At 31.5% G+C, this 22,835-nt stretch overlaps 14 protein-coding genes across 14 annotated transcripts; 8 read left to right on the top strand and 6 right to left on the bottom strand.

Moving 5' to 3' along the window:
• Positions 1-184: 184 nt before the first annotated feature.
• On the top strand, positions 185-1,177 carry NAEGRDRAFT_65872 (uncharacterized protein; the record flags this gene model as incomplete). The annotated part of the gene is made up of 1 exon (XM_002678779.1): positions 185-1,177. The coding sequence occupies one exon, from the start codon at positions 185-187 to the stop codon at positions 1,175-1,177; it is 993 nt and encodes a 330-aa protein (XP_002678825.1).
• A 301-nt stretch (positions 1,178-1,478) lies between these two features.
• Positions 1,479-4,913, top strand: NAEGRDRAFT_65871 (uncharacterized protein; the record flags this gene model as incomplete). The annotated part of the gene is made up of 1 exon (XM_002678778.1): positions 1,479-4,913. The coding sequence occupies one exon, from the start codon at positions 1,479-1,481 to the stop codon at positions 4,911-4,913; it is 3,435 nt and encodes a 1,144-aa protein (XP_002678824.1).
• Positions 4,914-4,950: 37 nt separating this feature from the next.
• Positions 4,951-5,510, bottom strand: NAEGRDRAFT_32528 (uncharacterized protein; the record flags this gene model as incomplete). Its single annotated transcript, XM_002678660.1, has 3 exons — positions 4,951-5,091; positions 5,144-5,226; positions 5,366-5,510. The coding sequence occupies 3 exons, from the start codon at positions 5,508-5,510 to the stop codon at positions 4,951-4,953; spliced, it is 369 nt and encodes a 122-aa protein (XP_002678706.1).
• Positions 5,511-5,725: 215 nt separating this feature from the next.
• Positions 5,726-7,099, top strand: NAEGRDRAFT_47970 (uncharacterized protein; the record flags this gene model as incomplete). Its single annotated transcript, XM_002678777.1, has 1 exon — positions 5,726-7,099. One exon carries the CDS (start codon positions 5,726-5,728, stop codon positions 7,097-7,099), a length of 1,374 nt encoding a protein of 457 aa, XP_002678823.1.
• Positions 7,100-7,128: 29 nt separating this feature from the next.
• Positions 7,129-9,392, bottom strand: NAEGRDRAFT_79218 (26S proteasome regulatory subunit S3; the record flags this gene model as incomplete). The annotated part of the gene is made up of 3 exons (XM_002678659.1): positions 9,112-9,392; positions 7,786-9,063; positions 7,129-7,650 (listed from the first exon to the last, which is right to left on the bottom strand). The coding sequence occupies exons 1-3, from the start codon at positions 9,358-9,360 to the stop codon at positions 7,129-7,131; spliced, it is 2,049 nt and encodes a 682-aa protein (XP_002678705.1). The 5' UTR covers positions 9,361-9,392.
• Positions 9,393-9,550: 158 nt separating this feature from the next.
• NAEGRDRAFT_65868 (uncharacterized protein) lies at positions 9,551-10,120 on the bottom strand (the record flags this gene model as incomplete). The annotated part of the gene is made up of 1 exon (XM_002678658.1): positions 9,551-10,120. One exon carries the CDS (start codon positions 10,118-10,120, stop codon positions 9,551-9,553), a length of 570 nt encoding a protein of 189 aa, XP_002678704.1.
• Positions 10,121-10,621: 501 nt separating this feature from the next.
• On the top strand, positions 10,622-13,979 carry NAEGRDRAFT_57629 (uncharacterized protein; the record flags this gene model as incomplete). Its single annotated transcript, XM_002678776.1, has 3 exons — positions 10,622-11,061; positions 11,886-12,603; positions 12,996-13,979. 3 exons carry the CDS (start codon positions 10,622-10,624, stop codon positions 13,977-13,979), a joined length of 2,142 nt encoding a protein of 713 aa, XP_002678822.1.
• Positions 13,980-14,032: 53 nt separating this feature from the next.
• On the bottom strand, positions 14,033-14,965 carry NAEGRDRAFT_65865 (ras family small GTPase; the record flags this gene model as incomplete). Its single annotated transcript, XM_002678657.1, has 7 exons — positions 14,033-14,161; positions 14,208-14,394; positions 14,463-14,503; positions 14,545-14,559; positions 14,725-14,729; positions 14,802-14,857; positions 14,901-14,965. 7 exons carry the CDS (start codon positions 14,963-14,965, stop codon positions 14,033-14,035), a joined length of 498 nt encoding a protein of 165 aa, XP_002678703.1.
• Positions 14,966-15,367: 402 nt separating this feature from the next.
• Positions 15,368-15,805, top strand: NAEGRDRAFT_65864 (uncharacterized protein; the record flags this gene model as incomplete). Its single annotated transcript, XM_002678775.1, has 1 exon — positions 15,368-15,805. The coding sequence occupies one exon, from the start codon at positions 15,368-15,370 to the stop codon at positions 15,803-15,805; it is 438 nt and encodes a 145-aa protein (XP_002678821.1).
• Positions 15,806-16,787: 982 nt separating this feature from the next.
• On the top strand, positions 16,788-18,942 carry NAEGRDRAFT_47967 (uncharacterized protein; the record flags this gene model as incomplete). Its single annotated transcript, XM_002678774.1, has 2 exons — positions 16,788-18,524; positions 18,580-18,942. 2 exons carry the CDS (start codon positions 16,788-16,790, stop codon positions 18,940-18,942), a joined length of 2,100 nt encoding a protein of 699 aa, XP_002678820.1.
• Positions 18,943-19,137: 195 nt separating this feature from the next.
• Positions 19,138-19,857, top strand: NAEGRDRAFT_65862 (uncharacterized protein; the record flags this gene model as incomplete). The annotated part of the gene is made up of 1 exon (XM_002678773.1): positions 19,138-19,857. One exon carries the CDS (start codon positions 19,138-19,140, stop codon positions 19,855-19,857), a length of 720 nt encoding a protein of 239 aa, XP_002678819.1.
• A 463-nt stretch (positions 19,858-20,320) lies between these two features.
• Positions 20,321-21,823, bottom strand: NAEGRDRAFT_65861 (uncharacterized protein; the record flags this gene model as incomplete). The annotated part of the gene is made up of 1 exon (XM_002678656.1): positions 20,321-21,823. One exon carries the CDS (start codon positions 21,821-21,823, stop codon positions 20,321-20,323), a length of 1,503 nt encoding a protein of 500 aa, XP_002678702.1.
• A 31-nt stretch (positions 21,824-21,854) lies between these two features.
• Positions 21,855-22,223, top strand: NAEGRDRAFT_47965 (uncharacterized protein; the record flags this gene model as incomplete). The annotated part of the gene is made up of 1 exon (XM_002678772.1): positions 21,855-22,223. The coding sequence occupies one exon, from the start codon at positions 21,855-21,857 to the stop codon at positions 22,221-22,223; it is 369 nt and encodes a 122-aa protein (XP_002678818.1).
• On the bottom strand, positions 22,206-22,757 carry NAEGRDRAFT_79216 (uncharacterized protein). Its single transcript, XM_002678655.1, has 2 exons — positions 22,693-22,757; positions 22,206-22,644 (listed from the first exon to the last, which is right to left on the bottom strand). Exons 1-2 carry the CDS (start codon positions 22,749-22,751, stop codon positions 22,284-22,286), a joined length of 420 nt encoding a protein of 139 aa, XP_002678701.1. The 5' UTR covers positions 22,752-22,757; the 3' UTR covers positions 22,206-22,283.
• Positions 22,758-22,835: the final 78 nt, after the last annotated feature.

Below are 22,835 nucleotides of genomic sequence, written 5' to 3'. Positions count from 1 at the left end.
AGAGGGTTTCTGTTACACTACAATTTAGGCGCCATTTTCTTCATGCTCGAAATGACCAGTGATTTGGAGTTCGATCAAGCGCAAGAACTGAAAATTAATTATTATTAAAAAAATGTCAAAACATCCACTGCTCTCTGTTGAGGACTCTTCCGATGCAGATTGGTGGGAGTCAAGTATTCCTTCAATGTCACAATTCGAGAGGAGTTTGCAATGTCCTATTTGTAAAGAATTTATGGATAATCCAAAATGTGTAAAAACATGCAATCACTTCTTTTGTGATTTGTGTATTTCTAGAGAATTTTCATTTAGAAACAAATGTCCTGTCTGTAAAGAGGAATATTCAAAGAGTGATATCATTAAAATACCTTTTGTTTCGGATATGATGGATATGTATATTAGAGCGAGGAAAGATCTTATGGAAAAATTTGGAAATCATAGTCAGGAAATAAGCCAAACGAGAGAAGATCAAAAATCAATAATCAGTGAAAGTCAAGAATCGTTCGACTGGTCTGAACAACTTAAAAACAACAAACATACTCACGAGCAAATTCAAAAAAGCAAACTTCCACCACTTTGTTTTTCATTATTGAAAAACAATCAACTCAAAGAATATTTGAAGAAATATTCATTACCTCTCCATGGCACCAGAGAACAAATGATTTGGAGAATTAAGGAATTCATTCTACGATATAATTCTAATATTGATAGGACGAATCCATTACCCGAGGAAAAAATAATTAATTCTATAATTAAGGAAGAAAAAGAACGAGAGCAGCTAAAGACAAAAACCGTAACTCCCAATCTTGCATTCTTCTCCATTCCAAAGAGAAAGAGTGATTCTACCACCATTAACCTTGTGGATTCTTCATTCACAGACAGTTTTGATGGAGGTCTGGAAGCTATTAGTCCAATTAAAAAGGAGGAAACAAAAGACAGTTCTATTCACACAATTATTCTATCGCCAGACGATACCAATATTATTATTCTCACACCACCACCAAAAGAAGAGCCAAAGGAAGAAAAGTATTCACCATCGTTTGTTGACCATTCCCCAAACAAGAACAAGAGAAAAAGCGATGATGACACACCAACAAAATGGAAAAAAAGGTGTACTGTAAAAATCAGAACACCACTCTCTAAACAATCACAATCCAATAGTAGTTTGGAGTCGAAATAATAATTATTCTTCCTTCTTCACTGCTGTGAAGGACTTCAAGCCGATGATAATTTGAAAAATAAATAGAAAAAAAAATAAATTATTTGATTGCAACAGAGTGATGATGGATCATCAGGCAAAACTTCAATCCATCTTTGTGATCCCAAAAACAAAGCAACAAGATTATCATACTTATACGTATTTTAAACAAATTGTTGCGATTGTGGATCCTACTATTCTCTCCCAGACTCTTCGGGATGTATTTACAAATCAAACCAGTGATGATGAATTTATGAATAGTTTTAAAACACTTTGTAATCAGATGAGTCTGTACTATGAACAATACGAAAAATGTAAAGAATCCATCTTCAAGGAACAATCATACAACAGAACACGTAATCAAAGAATGGAAAACTTAATCAAACAATCCGAGCAATTGGATGAACATTGGAAACTAAATTATTATGTTGTTAAAAAAGCAATTACAAGCGATTTAAAGTTGAGAATTAAGAACACTAAAAATCAAAATTTCCAAAAAGAAGTTTTAGAGTTTTTAACTCAACAAATAATATCAGAAATCAATAGAACCCTTTCCATTTATACTCCTCCTCCAGAAGACATGAATCAAGTTGAGAATTTAACTACAGACGAATTGAATCCTCCTCAAAAAAAGAGAAAAACATCAAATGAGGTCTTTGAATCCAAAAATATTACAACTGGAGCTATTTTAGATAAGTTGGAAATTCATAACCTGTGCCAACTCTATTTAGACATAATGAAATTTATTTTTAAGCCAATCGACAAGTCAACTACAATATCAGAGTTTAACAAAATTATAATACCTAACGAGTTGAGACAAGTTGTAAATTATGATTTATGTCCTTCACTTAGAGAAATCTATTCAAAGCATAGAGTTCTTTTGGACTTTTTGTACTCTACTGAAAGCGATTTTCTCTTTGTAAATTTTTCTTTAGAAAATCCTTTTATATCCCTTCCATTTATTATTTCAAAAGTTATTCTTGAAATAATTAATTCATTGCTAAATCTTGGCCAATCTAGAGAAAATTTATTTAATATTCCAATATTTGACTCAATGAAGGAAAAGCTGATACTTAAAAGGGAGCTGAAAACTCTTGCTAATATGAGTAACAAATTTCCAGAAATACTTAAGAGTTTATTACTGCCTATGGTAAAGGAAATAATGTTTGATATTCATAATATTAGCCACGAAAAGAAGCAAATCCTATTTGCCCTAATTTTCTATCTATTGAGTGAATGTGAAGGTGTGATCAAAATAATTTTGCCAGACTTTTTAGAAATGGTGCAATCTAACAAGAAAGGTTTTATTTCATTGCTTTCCGTTCTTCCTTTCAAAATACCAGATAGACATGGTCTTGGAATTTTATTGGAAATTATTGGAGAAAATATGCATCAACTAAGAGATCACTCTTTTGATTTTCTAATGCTTTTCAAAAGCATTATTGAGGATGAGGAAGTTGATCATTACATTAGGGACAAATTCTTTGTGGTTTTGAATTATGTTGTTTCGATACTCCAAGAAGATTTTATTTTCTACTCCTCTAAGCTCCACGAATTCAATTATTCAGCAGATACTATTCAACAGGTTTCACCATCTCTAGTTCCAAGATTGAACTCTCTGACATTCTTAAATAGCTTACAGAAACATTTCGAAGATATTCTGTTATTTACTATCCAATCGGATGCCATCAGCGAATCAATATGGTTCTTCTTACTTGAACTTTTATGTATAGCAGGTGGAGAAGCAATTTCGTCGAACATCCTTTTACATATTCTAAAGTCATTCTCATTCTCTAAAGATATTTCATCAAAAGATGGAAAGGTTACAATAGTTTTTTTGAAACTTTATGATGTGGTTGCTAAGAACTATTCCACTTTCAATGAACCATTTATTGAAAAAGTGTTATGGAAGATTACCAATTCAAATGAACAAGATAATTGTTGTATGGTTATAAGAAATATTTGTCTTTGGATAAACATCATGAAAGACATGGAAGATGAGGAAGTTCAGTACAAGTCCGTAATTTGTTATTATTTTATAACAAAATGGCAATTGTTGTATCCATACCTTTTTAGATCATCACCTACTGCCAAAGACCTACCTATTCTAATACTCGAATCCTTTATTTCTATTTTAAAAACAGTAACTATTATTCGTAGCACTGAAGAGACAGCCTCCATAACAATACCAGAAATGATAGCCAATCAATTATCCCAAGCTCTGATTGCTTACTATTTCTTTTTACTTAAACCTACCTTCTCCACTAAACATCAGAGAAGACACCAATTGAGAAATAGAATGAAAGCATCTCATGAAATTATTCCTAACAACATTATTGACCCTGATAGTGATATTGCAAGTACTTTATACTACTATTACTTGTTGTATATTGTTTTCGATGGAAGAATGGAAATAATTGAATCATGTAGGAGTATAACAAAAGAAATAGTTTCAACTTTGTGCACTAGATTTGAAAAAGTTGCCTCTTCTGTTTTTGATTTTACCCTTGATTTAATATTTTCTAATCACATGGAATCCAGACTCCATGCAACCAATGTATTCACTTCAACACAAGTGCATGAACAAATTAACTATCCTTTGCTCTATCACAAGGATGCGTTATCACTTGTCAACTACTTTTTCCCTGACGAAACATCAACAAACTCTAAGATATTAAGTAATGATGATATCAGATCTGAGGATAAGAATTTTATTACAAAAATACTCTTCAAAGATGTAGAGGAAGGTTTAGAGTTGAACACTGAAACCACTGAATCAACATCTAAATCGGAACATCCATCCTTAGTTAAACAAATTAACTCCAACGATACCAGCACTACCAATAAGAAGAAATACATCCTTGATGATAAATCAGGTATCAGAACAAGAGGTGTCGTCTTTGTAAATCCAAATAATGTACAGCTTAAAATAAGAAATAGATCTTTCCATCTCAAGAAAGACACTTCTCACCATGACAGGTATAATGAAGAAATTGTCAAACTTAACAAGTCACATATTCTCAGCCTATTCTCCAAATGCTTATTCTCCCAAAATCCAGAAAAGAACCTTTTGACAACCTTACAACTTGGCAAGCAGTTAATGAAAAGACTCAAGTTGCAATATCCTGCTCAATCTCCTTCCCAACTGATAACAACTTTACCTAAGAAACCAATGACCGAAAGAGAAATAGTTATAGACAAGATGTTCCACAAATTCCCTATTTTGTACAGTTTGATTGATTTTATTTCATTATCATATCCTAAGAAGTTTATAGAACTTGAAAATATGGAACTAACTATAATAAGTTTGTTTGCTAATGTAATTGGTGAATGGAATTTACGAGTATTATCAAATAATAAGGGTTTTGGATCTAGTGAAAGTGACAAACATTTGATAATGAAAACGATACAAATCATTAACATCATTTATAGAGCTGAATTGATTGTGGAACCAATGGACCTTATTAACGAAATTATTCCTTATGTTTCACCGAGAGAAGCAGTTGACATGCTATTAGATATTTTCCGTTTCATTGTAAGCACAAAGACTTCTAATGCCAACACTACACCCCCAACAACAGATCCAACTAATCCAACTCAACCACCTCCACAACAAGAAGATTATATGGCCAATATCAAAAACTCATTAAGAAAACATTTAGAGATATTTGCTCCAATTTATGCAAGATTTACCACATCAAATGTCAAAATAAACTAAACTTTGAATACAAGAAAAGATCAAGAGAAAGGATTTATTAATCGGAGAAGAACATTTTAACACGGGAGAGGATGTAATCTTTGGATGGATCATAAGGAGCTTCCTTAGATGGGACTTCTAAAATAGCTGGAGTGATTTGAGAATAGCTGTCCAACAAATATCTGATTTGTTCAGCGACCTAATTAATACATTATACTCGTAAGAAATTAATTGAAATATTAAATACTAACATGTTGGTTGATAAGTAAAATAGCAATATCTTCTCTGGAAGTGAATTTTTTGAAAGCTTCTTCAATTTGTGATTGTGGAGTACCTTTTAAAATCCAAAGTAAAAAGTCCATTATTTCCGCATTATAATTTCATGCCAATAACATTAATAATATTCACAATTCGTCAACCAAATATCATCACACAACAAATATATATCATCATAACAAAAAAATCACACATACTTTGGGAAACGATAAGGAAATTTTCAGCATGCTTTGGATCATTATCACCAATACCTGCCAACAAGAAACCAGTAACAGTTTCCTCATCACCGATAATTCCTAACAATGCTGTTGTACCTGCTCTAATCTTTACTGGTTTTGACATTTTTTTATTTTTAAAATATTAAATTTTTGAAAAATCCAATTTTTTACTTCCCAACAACACCGGAAGAACGGGAAGGAAAGCCTTTTTTAAAAATTCAACTCCTGATGCTTATCATAGCCAGTAAAAAATGTCGAGCCATTTATTCAATACGAATTGATACAAGAAGAGCATTGCTCATGATGAAACAACTATGAGTCATATCCCGTTACATAACAATGATCATTTTCTTCAAGAAACCGCTAAAAGTAAAGTTGAAAAAAATGAGTGAAATTGAAACTCCGCCACGTTCTCATCAAAATGACGTCGATGAATTGTTGAATGGAATTGATGAGAGTGCCGATGAGGTTCTTGCATCTGTTGTTGATACATCTTCTTCCGTTCAAACAACAAATATTATTTTGGAGGAAGGAAATAACAATATTGCACATGGTGATGACTTGATGATGATAAATGGAGATTTACTATCTAATGTGAATGATAATTCGTCATCGATTGTTCATAATGGAGATCAAACAAAATCTAAGCAATTATCTTTGGAAGAAATACAATTGATGAAGAGACAAAAGGAGGAAGTTCCTTTTCTAATGTCATCATTCCCTAATGTTAAGACTAGTTTCGGATACAAATCTAACTTCCATACAGCTTGTCCATACACAGCTAGAGTAATTTGTTACTGTACCAAATTCTTCCAAAATTCGAAACAAGAACAAAGATATATTCATAACACTAAGAGTATTTTGGAAATGTATTGTAAAAGTAGACCAGAATATGCTAACGAGTTTGGTTTTAATCGTCTAAATCAACCAACTCTTAATTCAACAATAGTAATTTCTAGGGATAGATTGGAAGGAATTTCAAACACCTATTCGGATGTGATCGATTCTCTTTCATCAAATAAGCCACAACAAGAGATGATAGACGAGAATGATGCTCTTATACAATTGATAGACGAATTTCCACAAACTGAGGAAACCATACCAAGTATTGAAAGCACAGTTACGGCACCTGTTGATGTATCTGATGCACCAACAGTTGAATCTGTAGTTGAAACACCAAAGACTGAAACAGAAAGTCAATCATCTACTAAGATATTTTCTGAAACTGACCTTTCACAGATTCCAAAGAAACGTGGTAGACCAAGAACAAGAAAGCTTTGCAAGATTTGTAATAGTTTTGAGCAGGAGACCAAATTCATTCAGTGTTTGTCTTGTAATTCATATTTCCACACATTTTGTTATACACCTAATTTGGAACATTTGGAACAAGTTCATAAGGATAATTGGTTATGTTCTGATTGTAAAATTTGTTTGAAATGTAGAAAGGGACCAAATGAAGGGACACTTGTATTTTGTGATTATTGTGATTGTGGATTTCATGTTGATAAATGCTTAACAGATTCACAAAAGCCAGAAGAAGGCAAGAAACAATGGTTTTGTCCAAATTGTTTAGAGAATCACAGTGAAGGAATTGAAAACTTTAAAACCGATATAACAACAACAAACAAGGCAGTTGTTGAGGCAAGTAGCAAGGCTTCAGCATCTGAGGAAAAGAAAACCAAAACACCAAAGAAAAAAAAGAAAAAGAAATAAATAAGTGTTTAAATATACAAATTAGGTAATTATACAGATAATTCTTTCGATAATTTTTGATTTTCTTGAGACAGTTCTGCATTTCGTTGCTTTAAAAGCTCAATATTATATTTTCTATTTTCATCTCTAACCTTCTTTTGTTGTTCTGTTTGTTGAATTTTATCTTCCAAATCTTTACGTTCCTTTCTTAATTGTTCCAATTGATCGACAAGTTGTTTTTCTTGTTCAATCAATGCTTCTCTAGAGGCCTCTTTACTTTGTTGAAGAGCAGTGAGTTCTTCATCGTGTTTTTTGGTCAATTCCTTTAATTCTTTTTCTTGTTGTTGTAATTTTAAATCTTGTTGTTGGATCCTCTTTGTACTAAATAAATATTCGACCGGATCCTGATGATTTAAATTGAAAGCTTCATTTAACTTTTGTTTTATGATTTGCGAGATTTTATGTTTTTGGAAATATTCTTGCGTTTGTTGTCTCGTTGCTCTGGTAATTAATTGTTCATCATCTTCTAATTCAATATTTTCATTGTTTTTTTCCGTGGTTGGTGTTTGTTCCTCTTCGTTGTTTGTTATCATTTTTTATTAATTTTAAAAATTAAAAATAGCCTTGAAACTTGACTCGAAAAATATTTACAAAAGGAGTATTTAATTATTAACAATTTAATCATCCATGATATCATCATCATCGACTTCATCCACAAGTTCATCAATATCTAAATGAAGAGAATCTTCAGAGTCTTGTTGTGTTGGCTTTTTCTTCTTTTCTTCACGATATCTCATGGCCTTGATACATTGACTTCTACAACTCAAACAGAATTGAATACGTTTGTCAAATTCATCAGCTGGTTCACTGGTTTGATAAACATCTTGATTCTTGGCTGTATCTACACTTTGGGTGCTTTCATCAATCTTGGCATCAATAATACCATCCTTAATGGCCTTGGCAATAATACCTTGAACATCATTAATATCAACATCATTCAAATGCAATTTTTGACTGACATCTGCAAATGAAATTCTTGAATAAGCTTTGATGATTGACTTCAAACCGGTACGAATGACGTTTTGTCTAATACGATTAATAAGTGTCAAATTATCATCAGCAATATATTGATCTCTATACTTTTCAACAATTGTTTCAAATCCGTTAACATTACCAAGTCTAACTTGTTGTGTTAGTTCATAATATGGCTTCAATTGTGACAAAGTGACACTATCGTTGGTTGCTTCAATAGTATTAACAAAGAGTGAACGATCTGGAATGTGACCCATCAACAAGCTAACAACAATAAGCAACTTGTTAGTATGGATACGGAAGCCTCTACCAACACCATAAGTACGTTTAGCTGGATTAATTGATTCAGTACCTTGAGATTTCTTGATTGGTTGTGCACTTGGTGCCTTACGGAGAGCAGTTTGCAAAGAGTTGAAAGCTTCAGAATATTCCAATTGGATACTTTGAATTCTTCCCTTGTAGTAGAAATATCTAGCCAATTGACTGTTGTCAACATGTCCAATTGTTTGATCTACAGGTACATTCTTCAAAAGTTTGTTGGCTTGTTCTACAAGCTTGTCTTGTAAATATGATCTCAATAAACAGTTCAAAATAACAAATTGACTCCAATTATCATGAGACAATGTACAACTACGTAATCTTCCTAACAAAATATTTCTAAATTCATTGTTGGAAATGGTTGGCAACTTTTCATGAGCAAGGGAGAAATAAAAATACACTTTAGAGAAGAGGAAATTGACAGAGCGAGACTTTTGTTGCTTTTCCAATGTTTGTTGATATTTCACGCAATCAAGAGCACAAGTATAAGCACGACGATATTCCTTCTTATCAGTTAAAAAGATGATTGTAATAAGCCATAAATAAATTTCAGCTTCTGGGATTGGCTTTTGTTCATCGTCTTGCATTCCGATAGTATCTTCAATATATGAAACAATATGAGAACATTTCAATTCCTAAGATTAATCCACAAAATATTAGATCGGAATCAATTCAAAACCTACCTTCAAAATGCTAACGAGCAACTTGGCTGTGATTTGTCTTCTTAATTTGTTGTAGAACAATCTAAAAGCTCTCATTTGTTTTCTATCATTATCAAGATCATCTTGTTGGGCTGATTTAGCAATTAACTTTAATTGATCCTTCAATTCTCCTTTAATAACTAATTCCAATTCCTCTTCTGGTGAAAGAGTAGTAGTAGTTGGGGAAGTTGATTCCTTCATTTCAGCATCGGTAGTCTCCTTGATCGTCATTTTTATACAATAATTGGTGCAGCTGTTGTGAGCTTAATTTTTTAATAGATGAATTTTTAAAATTATTTGAGTGTTCTAAAAATACCTACCTATTTCCTCTTGGAATACAAAGATGAACACAAACATTATTATGATGGAGAATATGATACACATATTGTAGATAAGATTGGTTGTACAATTCATTTATCTTTTATTGAACAATCCATTTCATCCACACTTCATCAGATTTGGATTCAGAGCTTAAAGGTAAATTAGTTTGATTTCTCTTTGATAACATGGCAGACAATGAATTAATTTGAGATGAATTGAGGTTTGAACAGACTTTTCCACAAGCCTCTGGTGGTTGACTTGTTATAAATCCACTCTTTTCATAGAATTTAGGTATTTTAGTTGATAGATACAAAGTACTGGATGTATCAGTAATAAAATTGTTTTTAAAATATAAACACATTTCATCTACAATTCTCTTTCCATATCCGAGACCTCTTTTATCTTTCCGAGTGACAACAGTTTCAATGATATAAACATTTTCCTGTGATTTAATTAATTTAGCATGTGAAACCACTTGATTTTCTTCATTGACCAAAATTAAACTCACAGGAACAGGCGAATTATTATTTTCCTGTGTGTTTTTATCGTTGAGGAGCATTACTTTTCGTACGGAAGGTGATGAGGACCACTCTTCAATTATCATTTTAACAGTTTCATCAACAAACTCATCCCAATGTTCATAGAGTGAGAGGGTTCGAAGGTATGACATTTTTTGTTTGTGTGAAAATCAAATTCATCTGTCCAATATTTAACTAATTCAGTTATTACTTTGATGACACTGTTTTTTCAAAATGGTTTACCAAGAGAATCCAATTTAGTTTCTGTAGTTGTATGAAATTGAGTTTTGTAAAATCGGATGTTACAAAAGTAGCTAGTACACGCCAATTCACTACACCTCCTTCCATTGTAAGAATCTCATTTGTGCATTCTTTACAATACAATATAGATGCAATTGAAATACATTGAAGGTAGCAACCATCTCTTTCAAATCTTGTCTATTTCTCTTATTCTACAAACAACTCAACAATCAAGTGTATTAACTTTCTTCTCTTCTGTGTGTTGAGTTCTGTCCAGAGAATTCAATATATGTACATCTCGCTCCATCACCATAGTATCTTTTGTCAACACAGTGCACTGAATCATTTTGGAACAATAATAGAGTGCGCACTAAAAGGGGAATGAAGGCAAACAAATTAAAATTCAAATAAAAATGTCTCAGTCTTCCTCTGCATCCAACTTGACTAGTGGGTTGTTTGGTTCGAGCTCGTTGAATGATCTCTTACGGCATCATCGTGATTCATCAATGAGAACAACACGTAATGGTCATAATTTATTAATTGATGACGTTGATGATTTGCAAAGTGATGATGAAGAGGAAGAAATACAAGCAGCGGGTAGTAGTAATAATAATTCTTCAGAGAATAATAATAATAGTGGAAGAGAAATATCACAACAACCATCAGCTAGTAATGATCAACAAGAAGGTGATAATAGTAATAACAATAACCAAACAACAACAGGACAAGAACCTCTTAATGAGTTGGCTACAAGATTAGCTTTGGGTCAACGATTTTACCGAATACGACCATCCCGTTCTCGTAGACATCGAAATTTTAGTGAAGTGAATGGATTCCATATTGCTAATGGAAGGTTTGTTTCTTTATTTTCTAATTTCTAATCAAAATTAATAGTAAAATCCCATTTTGGAAGACTGGACTTGTAAACTCAGTTTATACAGTTTATTTCCTGTTCCTCCAATTGTCACTCATTCTGTTTAAATTAGAGGCACGTTTTATGTTTGAAGCTCCTGTTTGGGTATTTGGATGGATAATGGTTATGATTCCAACATATTTCATGGTTGTATTCTTATTATCTTCAATAATATTTTGGGCTGTAAAGGATATTATTAAATGGAGAAGACATTATAATAGACAATATAGAAGATTCGAAAGATATAGGTCACAGTTAGAAACTATTGCTAGAGATAGCGTCACATTTAGAAGTGCTGATCCTCTTTTATATAGTTCCGTTAGATCTATTCAAAGAGAAAAGAGAAAATCAATTGATAGATTCGTTGGATACAGTTTATTAGTTGGGTTGACCGTTTTTTTGAGTTGTACTATTTTATTATGTTTGAAATTGGATTGGAAAGATGAATTTACTCCACTAACTTATATGTCAATTTTTATTCCTATAATGGTTTATGCAACTCTTCAATTTGCAGCTGGTTATATTTATTTAGTTTTAATGGCTGGTGCAAGCAATTATAGAGCTCAAGTTTTTTTAGAGTTATTCGGCTTTTTATTGTGTATTGTTGCATTCTTTATTTTATTGGGAGTAAGATTAGACAAGTATGTCCAGTATATACCTTATGCATTTTCAATTATTCCTCTATTTTGTTTGAACACAGCAATTTTATTATTTGATATCATTTTTGCTGTAAAGTCCTTCTCGCTAGCACCAAATCCTAACAGAAATAATAATATCAAAGATGACAATTTCATGACACTTTCAGGATTCCTTATCACTATCTATAATGGAGTTGAAAGAAAAAGAAGAGATGATGCTGGTGAAACCATTCAAGATGAAACCGACCACCACTTGAATGAAACTCAAAAAAAGCAAAGACTTAGAAACCGTATGGATGCTATTACAGCAGCAGTTTGTAGTGTTCCACTTAATGTTTGCTTTGGTTTGATAAGCTATTATGGGGAAATGTCAGAATTGAAATGGTTTGAATATTTGGGAATTTTCATACCAATTCTTGTTCCTCTATTTTGTATTTGTATTTGGGTAACATTTAGAACTAAGATTATTGATAGATATTACAGAAGACAACATGGTGAATCATCTAACGATGTTGAACTTCAAGAAAGTGATGACCCGCCAATGTCAGTCAGAGATATTCTCAATAATTCCGAAGCAATGAGAGCTATTCGAAGTGGAAATCCAACAAACAATAACTTATCACCTCTAATGGTTTTATATTTGCATTCCTTAATTAGAGAACAACAAGAATCTCAACAACAAAATGAGGGTGAGAATACGCCAGATACTGGAAGAAACGCAGCATTAGTTCACTTTTTACAAGAACTCATGGAATCCAGATCTAGACCTGTTTCACAAGGTCTTACACGAGAATATCTTGCTACTTTACCTACACATATTTACAAACATCAAGAAGGTGCTCACGTAAGTGTTTTATTTAATTTTACATGTTAATATATATTTGAATTTTGATTAGACGAATACAACTTGTCCAATTTGCTTATGCGACTATGAGGAAGGAGAAGAATTAAGAACTCTTCCATGTTTCCACATTTTCCACAAGGAATGTATTGATAATTGGCTCATTCAAAAGAAGATTTGTGCTGTGTGTAAACATGAAGTAGATTCGTATAATGATGAATTTATATAAATTCATTTCTTCAACACAAGCCTAACTTTTGTAAATAACTCCATTTGTACACTATTTTGTTTATCAACACAATCAAAAAAAACACCACAACATCTCATCATCAGCTATGGATCTATTATTGAACAAGATTGAGAATACAATGACTCAATTGATTCCCAATTTAGAGGCTTTATCAGAAAGGAATCAACATGTGGTAGATACTAGAATTCCAACTCTGCTAGACACCATCAATAATGATATCATCCCTAAACTCGATAGAAAGTCTTTGAAGGCTATTATGGAGAATAAAAAAAGCCTAGAATTGAGGCATATTAGAACAAGAGATGATGAACAGAAAAAACACTATTCCGAAATTCTGATTAAAGTAATTGATTTGATAATTTTCAAAGCCTTGCCTGTTAATTTTAATTTGGAGAAAGTTCAGGAGGCTTTTTGGACACTTTACAAACTTCCTGAAGATGATTATGTTGGAAACTTTCTCAGAACACTCGACAGATTTTACAATCAGTGGATTCAATCATTCCAGAACAAACCAAAAACAAGAGAGAATTTTGTTGCAATTTCTGGAGTCTTCTGTTTGAGTATCAAGCATGGTGTTCTATTCGAAAGTAGCGAGCTATCGAAGAAGTACAAAAATTTTGCTTCCAAACTGGCTCTTTTCAATACTAAAGAAGAGATACCACTTGTATTGGATCCAACCTTCTTTCCCAAGATTAGATATCACTCATCTCCAAATAAGCCTCCTTCATTATGTCTTGTTGGGTATCAGAAGGCGTATTATATCAATAATGACCTTGATATGGATATGAGTTTTGAAGAAAAGAGAGCTAATGATTGTTGTGTCTTGGATGGTTCATCTATTCATGGAAGTAGAATGATGACTTGCACTCAGACTGTTGAGATGGTAGTTCCAGCCATAGAATTGGGATTTAAAACAGTATTTCTAGAATTGTCAGAGTTTAGTCCACTTTTTGACACAATGAATGTAACAATCCTCAAAGAAAAAGTTAAAGATCCATATGAATTAATTCACTCCATCAATCTGACTTCCTATCCAATCATTGACTCTAAAATTGGTGATGAAAGAATGATATATTCCACATTGATCAATAGATTTATGGATAGTTCAGCAGATATGATTATGAATTGAAATAATATTTAATATGTTACACTAGTTGTTGGAGCAGTTAGTTCTTATGTACATTACTTTCTTTTGAATATCTTTGAGAATAATCCTTTCTTTTTTGGTTTTTCTTCCTTAGCTGGAGTGCTATTAAATTCAATAATACCTTTACAAAGAGTTTCAAATGCAATATTAACATTTGTTCCTTTCTATAATAATTTTGTAAATTATTATTGAATTTACTGGTCAACTTACCTTAGCAGATGTTTCAAAATAGTACCATTCATTTTCTTCACATAATTTCTTAGCTTCAACTTCAGTGACTTGTCTTGATGTTGCAGGTAAATCACATTTATTTCCACATAATACAATTGGAACTTCATTTCCATCCTTACTCTTCAAAATATGTTCACCAAAACTTGTCACATCCTCAAAAGTCTTCCTATTTGTCACATCAAATACACTGTGAAATTCAAATGTAAAGTGTTGAACTCGAGTTAATAAACTTACATGACAAATCCATCTCCTGATCTCCAATGTTGATCACGTAACTAATAATTTTAACAATTACACATTTCAATAGTCAACTTACCAATTGATATTCCTCCTATATTTCATTAATATTATTAAAATAATATATTTTGAATATGTAATTACCTGACCTGCAGTATCCAAAATGTTGAGTAATAATCTTTCATTGTTAATATTCATTATTTTCTGATAAGTCTATAATTATCAGCATTATATATTTCCGATCATTGTTACAACTTACATCCTCTAATTATATGTATGTATTGAATAATAATAATTGAATAATAATGTTAAATAATTATTGGATTGTAAACATACCAATAGTTGGATTGTATTCTGCTTCAAATCTTCCCTCTGTTAAATAAATTGTTAAACTAAAATGTCAGTTGTTGATAGAAAATATTGTTGACACTTTACCTTGTCTTTCCAACACCACCATCACCAACAATAACAACGGTATATTCCAATTTGCCTGAAGACATTTTTTTGTTGCTCCATTTTCAATGTCAAATGTCTTGCTATTAGGTAAGACAAGTTCCCCTTCCTTTTTTAATCAATTTATTTTCACCGATCATCAGTACTGAGCAGTATTTTAACAACATTATTTCATTTCTTAACTTTTGAACTGTGTGCCTCACACTGAATTTTGAAATTAAGGGATCTTGAAATAGGACCTTCCACTGCCATGTTGAAATTTCAAGTTCAATTATTCACAACATCACTCTAGAACTGAATCTATTTTAGTGTTCAATATTGTAATTCGAACTTTCTAAAATATTAGTTTCTTTGCCATCTGTTATTAATTTTATTTTTGAGTCCAAAAACAAACACCTTAAATGCTGAGATAATTTAAAGTTTAAAAGGAAGAAAAACTTTATAAAAAAATGGAAGAACCATCAGCAACAACAACTCTCACTCTGATTGATCTTCATCCAATCTCTCCGAATTTATTTACAAAATTGAAAGAAAAATTTAAATCACCTCCTCTTGTGGAATTTTCACAAAATTTCAGACGAATTGATGCAATTTCAAATGGTTCTTTTAATATGGCAATTTGTAGGGAATTTAATTATTTAGTTACTGGTTCTCATGATTCTTTAGAAATCTATGATTTGATCACTCATCAACCAGTTCAAGAATCAATTCATTTTGGTGAAGGAGTTTATGGAATTGATTTTGAAAGGGAAAATTCAGGACAGTTAAATTTGATACTCTCCACCAGGAGAAATCATGTTGTAAAATATGATTTTAAAAGAATATTGAGAGAAAAGAGTTTTGGTGAACCAATTTTTCAAGTTCCAATTAGATTTGATCATGTTTGAGCTGTCAGATGTTTTAAAACTGAACTTTATGTAGTTGATTATGATTCAAAAATTTATGTATTTGATTTGAAAACAGGTGAAGAAAAAACAGAGATTACTGTAGGATTGGGTAATGAAATGGTGGATATGGTTTTCACACCAGAAGAGGAAATGATTGTTTGTGGAAGTAATCAGTTGCACATTCTCAAATTTAATTTAAATTCTTCTTCTTGGGAAAAGATTAAAAGTTATTCGAATGATAATGGACCAGTGACGATTAATACATGTTTTGGAGTTTGGTATGAAAGAAAGACGAAACTAATTTATTTGACAGATAATGATGGCCAAATGTTCATATTGGATAGAGAACTCAATCTTGTGAAGGAAATCAAAGTAACTGGTCTTTATGGGATTGTAATTAATGAACAGAATGGTGAAATGTTCGTTTGTGAGAGAGATACAAAAAAACTAATCATTTACAAATAACACTTAACAATAGTCCTCTGATAGAAGTGTAGATAATGTGACTAGTGTAGAAAATCAACCCAGAGAGAATGATCTTAACACACCTTAATACTTGATACAATTTAATTGCTAAAGTTGTTGCTTTCATTCCCAACCAATATTTGACCATTTTCTTAAATAAAAAGTTTAAAAAGTGGTATGTTGAGGAATGGATTGCTTCGATCAATCGACCTGGCCCTATTCATACGCATGTGATTTTCACCACATGGCGGAGGCATACTACAATATCACATCTTTTCAAATGCTCCAAAGCAGCATGTTGCTCCATGGAAGTAGATGCTGCATATTGCCCGCTCTCCCTTCTGAGCTACATTCCTCAGCACTGCACTTCTAATCGTGCCATCTTGGTTAGGTGGATTTTGGAATTGATCTGAATTATGGGACTAAGTTATAAATTGTGTTGGATCACTCTTGGATTCGGAAGTAAAAGCTTTCCCGCCAATTACCGTTTTTTTGCAAATTCAAATTTTTAAAAAAAATGTCAAATCTCTTCTCTGATGAAAATTCACAACAATTTTCCTCGTTTATTTCAACCTTCCAAGGGATTAGAGATGTAATAAGTGAAATACCAGTCCGAGACACTATTTTTCTAGTAGCAAGTCTTGATGTTGATGCACTTGCATCATTTCATATATTATCATGTATTTATCAATCGGATCGTTTCTTTGGTAATTATGCAGCAGTGTTAGTCAACAACCATGATGAAATTACACAAAATATTGAAAGTAATAGTGACAAGACAATATTCTTCTTGTTAAATTGTGGTGGTCAATATAGGGATTTCCATAAATTTCAAGACAAACACTTTTTTGTTTTGGATTCGTATAGGCCTTTTTATTTATGCAATGTATTTACAACACTTCAACAAGTTAAGAATGTACATTTACTAGTTGACAAGGATGAGGATAAACAAAGTAGATATCATTTTGTAAAGAAGAGTTTTGTTGATGAAATTATTAAAGCAAATGATGGAGGCTTTTCTTCGAGTAGTACATTTGATGAACAAGCAAGACTAGTCGTTGAAAAGATAACAAATAATCCCGATGAAGCATTGAATGAAGATTACTTTGAAGATGATGACGATGATCTTCGCAATGATAAGGAAATGCAAGATTTCATTGTACATGATGAAGATGAGAATGAAGTTGGAAGTAATATTGGAAGTGATGATGAGGAAGGTGATGATGATGATGATAGAATGGCTAGTGATAATGACTCTGTATTGTCTGATTTGGATGATAATTACTTTGCAAGTACAAGTGAAGAAAGAGTTATTCTATATAACAATAGTGATGGTTTTAATAAGCCTTCTGCTTTCTTATTGTACACATTCTTGGATCAACAAACTGTTTCAATTTCAATGAGATGGGCTGCTATTTTATCACTGACCTATCATTATTTATTTGATAGATTTACAGATAATGAATATCCAGATTATTACTTTAAATTATCTTCAGATAACACTTACAAATCAAATGAAAAATCATTTGATGGTATTTCAATTCCACTCGATGCTGATTATATTAAGAATAATTATTTTGATTTGAATATTGAATTGATGAGACATTGGAGTATTTTTGATGCCTGTTTAAATTCAACACTAGTTTCAAGAGCTTTTAACACATGGCAAAATACTGGAATTGAAGCAATGAAACTATTCATTTCTGATTTAGGTCTCACACTGCAGGATGTTACATCAAATTGGCTTTCATTACCTGTTCAAACAAGAGAAACATTCTTAAAATCTGTGAAAGAGAAGAAGAATCAATATAACTTATCATCAATAGTATTCAATTCATTTGAAAGAGTTTATGAACAATCCTTTTCATTGACAGCAAGTGACCACGTATTTGCATTACTTGGAATGATGCAAATAGTTCCACAACAAAAATTACTTACAACAATTTCAAACAGTATTATCAATGCAAAGCAAAACAAACTCTTGATTGAACAAGGTATTACAAAAGCAAAACAAATGAGGCAATCAATGAATGATATTTTCAAGAGTGTTATGGAAAACAAATCCTATACTCACACTCGTGAATTTGTTGCTATTGATTTAACTAATATCAGTCTTGAACATTTCAATTTTGCCTTCTCTTCACAAGTTGACCAATCAAATTTATTAGCCAATCAAACAGAATTAACTGATTCTAGTCCTATTTCACCTGTAGCATTCTATCAATTAACCCAACATTTTATGAAACTTGTCAAGGTTAGTACTTCAATATTTTCAATTCTAATATTCATATTTAAAATTATTTCAACAGTATAACAAATTCTTTGGAAGAGTTCATGTTATCTTAATTAAACAACAAGAAAGTAAGGTTTATATTTGTGGACTCAATCAAAACCCTCAAAAAATCAGAACATTCAACAGAGCTTTTGAATTTGCCTGTAGAACTTACAATGAACCAACCAATTACTCAATATTTGGTTCTCAAGTGAAAGTAATTAACAAATCAAAGAGGAGTGATATTATTTCTGTTCTCTTAGGTTCCCTAGTTCAAACCAATAAGAAATTTACAGCCTCCAAAATTTCCAATTTGATGGATGAAGCTGAAGAAGGTGGTGGAGAAGAAGAAGAGGAAGAAGAAGAAGAATTCAATGAAGAAGAAATGCAAGATGAATAAATTGATTGATAATAATAATTTAAAAAAATGCTTTCACGAATTTCTTCTCGCACTCTCCAAGCACAAAAAACATTCCGATTGGCAAATAGTCAATGCAGTGGATTATATTTGATAAATTCTTCTACTTGTGCGGATTTGAAAAGAAGCTATGCCAAGAAAGTAACAAGAAAAACAACAACAGCATCGGAAGGTACAATGTCATCATCAATTGAATCACTTTTAGAAGAATATGAACAAAGAGCAAAACAATATGAAGTTGAAGTGGAAAAGAAGCCAAGAAAGAAGAAATCAACAACAAGTAAAAAATCACCAAATACATCAATAATTTTAAATGATGGAGTTGAGGAGGCAGAAATTGAAAGTGTTTCAGAATTAAATATTTCAAACTTGGAAAATGTATCAGAATCATATTTGGTCGAACCAGCTGAAATACCAACAGTTGAACTGAATGAAGATTTCTCTGAAAGATATCCTGAAGATTCTTTTAAATTGTTAACTGAAGAAGAAGTTAAACGATTGTTAACCATTGAGGAAGTTTGTGACTTGTTGGATAAAAATTTTGGTCTTGATTTGGTTGTTATGGATTTAACAGAGAAATGTTCATTTGCTGAATATTTAGTTTTTGTAACAGGAAGTAGTCATCGTCATATGAAAACTCTTGCAAAGAGTGTTATTAAGGAACTTACAGCAAGAAAATTATTTAAATTGAAACCAACTATTGAAGGTGAAACTGATACAAATTGGATGGTTGTTGATGCTGGTAACATTATTGTGCAAGTGTTTTCACCAGAAGGAAGAAAAGCTGTCGATTTGGAAAGAAAGTGGTCATTCCACAGTAAGAAAGATTTTGAACCAACTTTGGAAGAATTAGCTAATGCTATTGGTGAAAATCCAAAGAGAAAGAAAAAGAAATAAAGGATTGAATAATATTTACTGACTCCTACATTGCAAATTCTCTTTCTGCTTAGTATTTTTCAGAATATCAGAAAGGAAACACTGTTCAGCCATGAATTCTAACGGTGTTTTCATTTCGTCATCTTCCTTTGTTTTACCTTGCTTTTTTTCGTCTTCAATGTTACTGCTTGTTCCTAAAGGAGGAGAAGAAATGAGTAATCCAGAACTATTTAGTTCATGTTTGAAACAATCAGAATCTTCCTTCTTTTTTCTTGAACCAAAAAAGCTCTTATTTGCATGTTGCCTTTGTTGTTGAAACTTTTCATAGAGGGTAGTATATTCTTTCAGAATATTTTCCCGTTCTGCATTGTCTAGCTCAATTTGATTTTTCATAAATTCAACAATCTCCTTACAATTATTATCAAAATTAATAATCATGAGAGTTTTAAGGAATTTTAAGGATTGAGGGAGCTTCTTTAAAAAGTTATACTCTTTTCAGGAGTGAGTATTTGTAGTAAAATGATGAGTACTTACCAACATGTATTTTTCTCAAACATTTACAAAGCCCAATATTTTCTGGCAGCTCTTTCAATTCATTGTAGGCAGCATAAATACCATACAAATTAGGACTATTTACAATTGTATCTGGTATAGATTGTAATTGATTCTTTTCTATACGTAAGGTAATCAATTCTGGTAATAAAAATATTGAAGAAGGTAACTCTTTAATGAAATTGCAGTCCAAATCTACCTCCTTCAATTTTTTCATATTTTCATTGAAGCATAGATGAGAAACTTTTTCAATTTCATTCTTACTTGCTTTTAACTCGACTAAATTAACCAGAGATCCAATAGATTCTGGTAATTCTGTCAGAAAGTTTCTATTCATCAAAAGTCTTTCCAATACAACAAATTTGTGGAAATTATCTCCTAGATTTGAGATGTTATTATTACAAATGTCCAATTCTTTCAAGGTATTCCCTAAATTATCAGCCAAAATAGTTGGCAGTTCATCCAACAAATTACTTGACAAATGTACAGTTTGTAAATATTTACATGAGTGGGAAATCCCAAAACTTTGAGTTAATGTTACAATATTATTATGTGAAAAGGAATACTTTTTCAAATTAGGAAGTGTTCCCAAACCATTTAGGTATTCTTCACTCAATGAATTATGTGAAATATCTAAATTTTCCAATAGTTCCATATCATAAAATATACTAAAATCGCCATTTTCATATTCAATCATTGGTAAATCAGATAATCTATTTCTGTTTAAATGTAGATATTTTAATTTCCTCAGCTTGTAAAAATCATATGGTAAATGATGAATGAAATTTGCACTTAAATTCAACGATGTCAAATTATAACATTCACACAATGAATCTGGTATATGTACAATTTTGTTATCTGATAAATTGAGATCTATTAGTTTTTTAGCAAAATCAGCCCAATTTCCGTTACTAATTGAATGAATATTATTATTAGCAAGATTTAATACCATAATTTTAGTCTTCATCTTTTCAAAAAAGGCATCAGGAATTCTCTCAATAATATTATAACTCAAATCTAATCCAATTAAATTTTTCAAATTCATTAATTCGTAGGTAAAGTTTTTAATATGATGATTATGACTCAAATCGAGAATTTTCAAAGCCTCTAATTGAATAATATCAGGAGGAATTGCTCTAATTTCATTATGAGATAAAATCAAAACATCCAATTCTGTTTTTAAAGATTTACTGTATAATATAAAATCAGGGAAATGAGAAAAACCCTTCCTTTCCAATTTAATATAATGTTGAGCACATCCTTGTTTAATAATATTTTCATCGGAATCTTTAAAAATGTCTTCATTGTATAGAAAATTCTTTACATTTTTGAATAACTCCAAATAATTAATATTAATAGGTTCTGGTTTTTGTTTAGATGATGAGGTTAGTTCGGAATTGTTTGATCCTCCATTGTTTGGAGAATGATTTAGCATTTTTTAAATTAGAAAATAAATTAAATTGACCATGTCAACAAGGAAGAAGATTTTCAAAGGGAGCAGTGATTTAATCATTATTAATGAAGATGGAACAATAAATGATGAAGCCTTGATAAACTCAATTCCAACAACCAATACAATAACAAAACAATCAAGTACTAGCACGAAGAGTTCCACTGAACCTTCAATAACTAATTATCATCAGGGTGAAATGATTGACTTCGAAACCTACTTGGATATCAAACCCTCCGAAGAAAGTATTGATCATCAAGAAGAAGAAACTATAAACAAACAACTAGAAGAAGAGAACGATAGAAAGATACAAGAACTAATGAAAAAGAAAAATATAAAACTGTCACACAATTACAAACCATTTTTTGAGAATAAAAAGGAATAATTGTATTGGTCTTAATAATACATTATTTGTGTTGTGGGAATAAATATACTGTACAGGGGTTTAGAAAGTAATTTGATCCTTCTTTTGTTGAGCAACTCTAACAGATGGTCTTGTTCTGACTTGATTACCTTCTGTGCAATATAAAGCAGCTGATTCTTGATTTGATTGCCTAGAGACGTGAGGTTGTTGAGGATTATAGCTGTATTGTGGTTGTTGATTTTGAGTTGTGGCACCACCGATTTTACCAGTTACTTCTTGACTCTTTTTACCTGGTCTATTGCTGGATTGAGGAGGAGAAGAAGACATTTGGGAAGATGAAGAATGGGATGAAGATAAGTTTTGTCTGTCGTTAGCATCAACACCAGTGATGAAATTGTATGAAGAACCACCTCCAGGTACTTGCCTCACCTTAATGCTTGGTCTAGATAATTTTGATCTAATTAAAATTTATTTAGATAATAATACATACCTATTTCTCAACTGATTTCCTTCTCCGCAGTAGAGTGAGTCTTGTTGATTTTGATTCATTTTGTTGTATTGGTATTTTTTTGATGTATTTGTGTTGTTTTTAAGGGTGTTAGCTTTTAAAAAGAGGGAATATTAAATTTTTAA

This window comes from Naegleria gruberi (genome assembly GCF_000004985.1).
Source record: "Naegleria gruberi genomic scaffold NAEGRscaffold_16, whole genome shotgun sequence".
Taxonomy (NCBI): domain Eukaryota; phylum Heterolobosea; class Eutetramitea; order Acrasida; family Naegleriidae; genus Naegleria; species Naegleria gruberi.
The sequence above is the reverse complement of the archived record's forward strand: the minus strand, read 5'-3'. Positions and strand labels throughout refer to the sequence as shown.